General features: G+C 39.5%; 1 protein-coding gene across 1 annotated transcript in view; it reads right to left on the bottom strand.

Annotated features, from left to right (window-relative positions):
* The window catches only part of LOC111867159 (elongation factor Tu, mitochondrial), a 19,759-nt gene that overhangs the window by 15,502 nt on the left and 879 nt on the right, over nucleotides 1-3,378 (bottom strand). Inside the window, exon 2 of the mRNA XM_023856747.2 lies at nucleotides 880-932. Within this exon, the coding sequence (XP_023712515.1) occupies nucleotides 880-932 (53 nt within the window). The remainder of the gene's footprint in view (nucleotides 1-879; nucleotides 933-3,378) is intronic.

The raw sequence follows: 3,378 nt of genomic DNA, 5'->3' as shown, positions 1-3,378 counted from the left end.
AATCCTTCAATCGGGAAAACGCCTTTGGTATTCTTCAACAGCAACACGTGCATTGCCACCGCAAAATCCACACACAAAATGCATATCACAATATTCCACGTGTGAAAACACAAAAGGCATTTCAGCAACTCCGCACTATTAACCTACCACTAATTCACGACCCAGCCGCACCGTACACTGAAGGGAGCTTACGGCTAGTGTGAATCACCACACTCAAGGCAAACATAGATAAGACGTCTCAGCTGAAAGGTACAGTGCGTGGACCCGCCAGAAGACCACACTTTTCTCGGGCCATTATCTCCGTAACCGTTCAACTTTGGACATAGGTGTTTTGGGTTATATCGGCATACTTTAACATAAGGAACACCCTCTCAAAGTTTGGCACATTCCTCCTGGGACACTCTGTATAGTGCGAGGTGGAATCCATATTAGGTCCTCTCAGTACGTCGGCTTCCATATGTCCTATTGTACCCATACTGGTGATAATGCTTATGGAGAATTTGATGGAATACCATGGAATATGCTGAAAGCCAACAGACATTTTGGAGAAACATATCACTTCCATCTCCAGGGTCGAATAAGCTGAGCTAGACGCTAGCATGAAAGCAGGTTGCAAGCCGACCCTCAAGATGAAGGTGGTATGCTCCTCCAAAACATTGGCTGACTTTCAATGGACTACACGGCGCTATATCCCAGAAGACAGTACTCTTCATAACCACGGGTGGGAGATCCTCAAATCTTATAGTTACAATACAAAATTAACTGGTGTAACTCTACCTGCAAATGGAGAGACTGAAGACACTATATAATCCACAATGATACATATGTCTAAAGAGAAATTCTAAAACACTATGCACTCATCAACTTCATGTTACTTACATATTTGGTAATTTCCCCCGCAAATAAAATCTGCTTTATTGTTCGCTGCACAACTGAAACAATGAAGGGAAACACAGTTCTTCAGGACTAAAAATGACACAGGTCCTTTAACTCAATTCCCATTAGCAAGACATCCTTAAACAAGATGTTCTGGGAAGAACATATGACTTACTTTCCTTTAAATGATTCAGGCTATTTCATGAGGTTAGTAAGATAAAGCTGTCCCTGTGCTTAACTAATTAAGTGCTATGCGATGAATGTGTGTGGGGAAGTGGATGCATAGATCCAAATTTCCTTGACCTCGGCACTAGCTTGAGGTGAGTGATCAGCTTCACACCCCTGCTAGTTCACCCCTGGGGAAAGAGACCCCAGTACCCATTGATCAGGAGGCTGGGTGGGCCCCAGAACCAGTCTACACTACGAGGAGAAGAGAAAAGTCTTGACCCCACCAGGACTCAAACTCTGACCCATCAGTCATCCATGCCATAGCCAGTCGCTATACTGACTCCTAATTCAGATCAGCAGTAACAAATAATACCATGTTCGGTGGGTCCCTTGTCAACATGGCATGGCGCATCCTCAGGTTGTGGATGGAAGAGACGCCCTCCAGGTATGGAAGGAAGCTGTGAATATATTGAATAAGCAGTTGTGGACAGCAGACAAGGGGTGGTCCTCCAGCGTGTGGGTTGGGCATAGGGCTAACAACTCCTCACCGTAAAAAATAACCTTGTTACAAAAATGCACACAAAGCCAAGCTTCATAACTTGTACTCTTCTCCAAGCATAATTAGAATGATCAAGTCAAGGAGGATGAGGTGGACAGGGCATGTAGCACGAATGGGGGACACGAGGAATGCATATAGGATATTGGTGGGAAAGCCAGAAGGAAAGAGACCACTAGGAATACCAAGGCATAGGGGGGTGGACAATATTAAAATGGATCTTAAGAGAGATATGATGGGGAGGTATGGATTGGATTGATGTGGCTCAGGATAGGGATCAGTGGAGGGCTCTTGTGAACATGGTAATGAACCTTCGGGTACCATAAAATGCTGGGAAATTCTTGAGTAGCTGCAGATTTGTCTTCTCCTCAAGAAGGGCTCAGCTCCATAAGTAAGTAAATAAGTAAGTAACAAATAATAGTCTTGATCTCTCAGCAGCATAGCTCCATGCTTAGCTTATCATTATTGTGTGCTTTAATTCGATGTGGTGACTGCAGCCTTCTTGTGATGGATTAAAGCTTTTTTGTAGTTATCTGCTTGATGTATATAGGGACTTTACCCTATCACGTCATGTAACTGTATGGTACTTCTTGAAGCACCCAAAAATGCAATCCCACATCATATATCTTGCATTTCAGCTGCCTTTCAATTTCCATCATCTTGTGAAAGTTTCATTGCCATTTTATGATGAGGTTAGTAAGAAACATAGATTATTATACAATTTGATGATCAATTTTTGTGCATAATTTCTAAATGTGCACGTGCACACTGAGGATGAAAGTAATTATACAAATGATAACTGAATAAATCGAGATCTTCTTGTCAATTCTTCAACAGTGTGATGTAGGGGGCACGACAGTGACTTCTGTTCAACATAACCTCAATATTTCAGTGCATGCAAAAAAAGAACACACACACACACAAAATATAGAATTTGCACAACTAGATCATACGGATATTTACGTGGCAGAAACATGATTATTCTATGTAGTAACTGACCCTAATCCCACCCCTGCTAAAGCCATCACCACAAGAATTCATGAAAACAGGAGCTTTTAAAATTACTTCACTTTGTTTACTGCCATTCCATTATGTCATACACAATAATTTTCTGTGAAAATTCAACAGACAGCAAAAAAGTATTTTACATCCAAAAGAAAATAATTTGAATAACTGTGTGCTCTAAAAGGAGAATATCATGTATGAAATCATTTAAACGAAATTAATTATTCCACTAGCCAGCAAATTATTCTCATTATCATCACTTGTTTTGGACAACAGAGAAAATTTTTTAAACAAATTCAGACATACATAATATACAACTAACCTCCATACGCTAAACATAAAGTTCAGAAAATATCAGACAGGAGATTACTGTAATGGAATTAAGTTATTTAATAAGTCTTTATGCCAGCATTAAAAGAATAACTTCTGTCTCCTCTTTATAGTAATTTACTCTAACAAAAAAGGTCTAACTTACAAATACATCTAACAAACAATATTGGTTCTTTGTTATAATTATTTTGGTGTAACACTGTATTGCCAGACATTTCTGTATATGTATTCATAGTTGTATTAGAAACAGGTATTGTCATTCTCACTACAACCAAAACATATAAAGGATGAAAGATTTAAAAAAAACATAACATTTACCAGTTACACTGGACAGCATTAATTATCTTTTGTACTATGGAATGCAAATAAATGTTTCTTATTTTGTAAGATTTGAGGTTTTCATGGCGGTGACTATCAAGAAAGCAGTCTTCTGGGATGTGGCA

The sequence above is a fragment of the Cryptotermes secundus genome, unplaced genomic scaffold (assembly GCF_002891405.2).
Source record: "Cryptotermes secundus unplaced genomic scaffold, Csec_1.0 scaffold448, whole genome shotgun sequence".
Taxonomy (NCBI): domain Eukaryota; kingdom Metazoa; phylum Arthropoda; class Insecta; order Blattodea; family Kalotermitidae; genus Cryptotermes; species Cryptotermes secundus.
The sequence above is the reverse complement of the archived record's forward strand: the minus strand, read 5'-3'. Positions and strand labels throughout refer to the sequence as shown.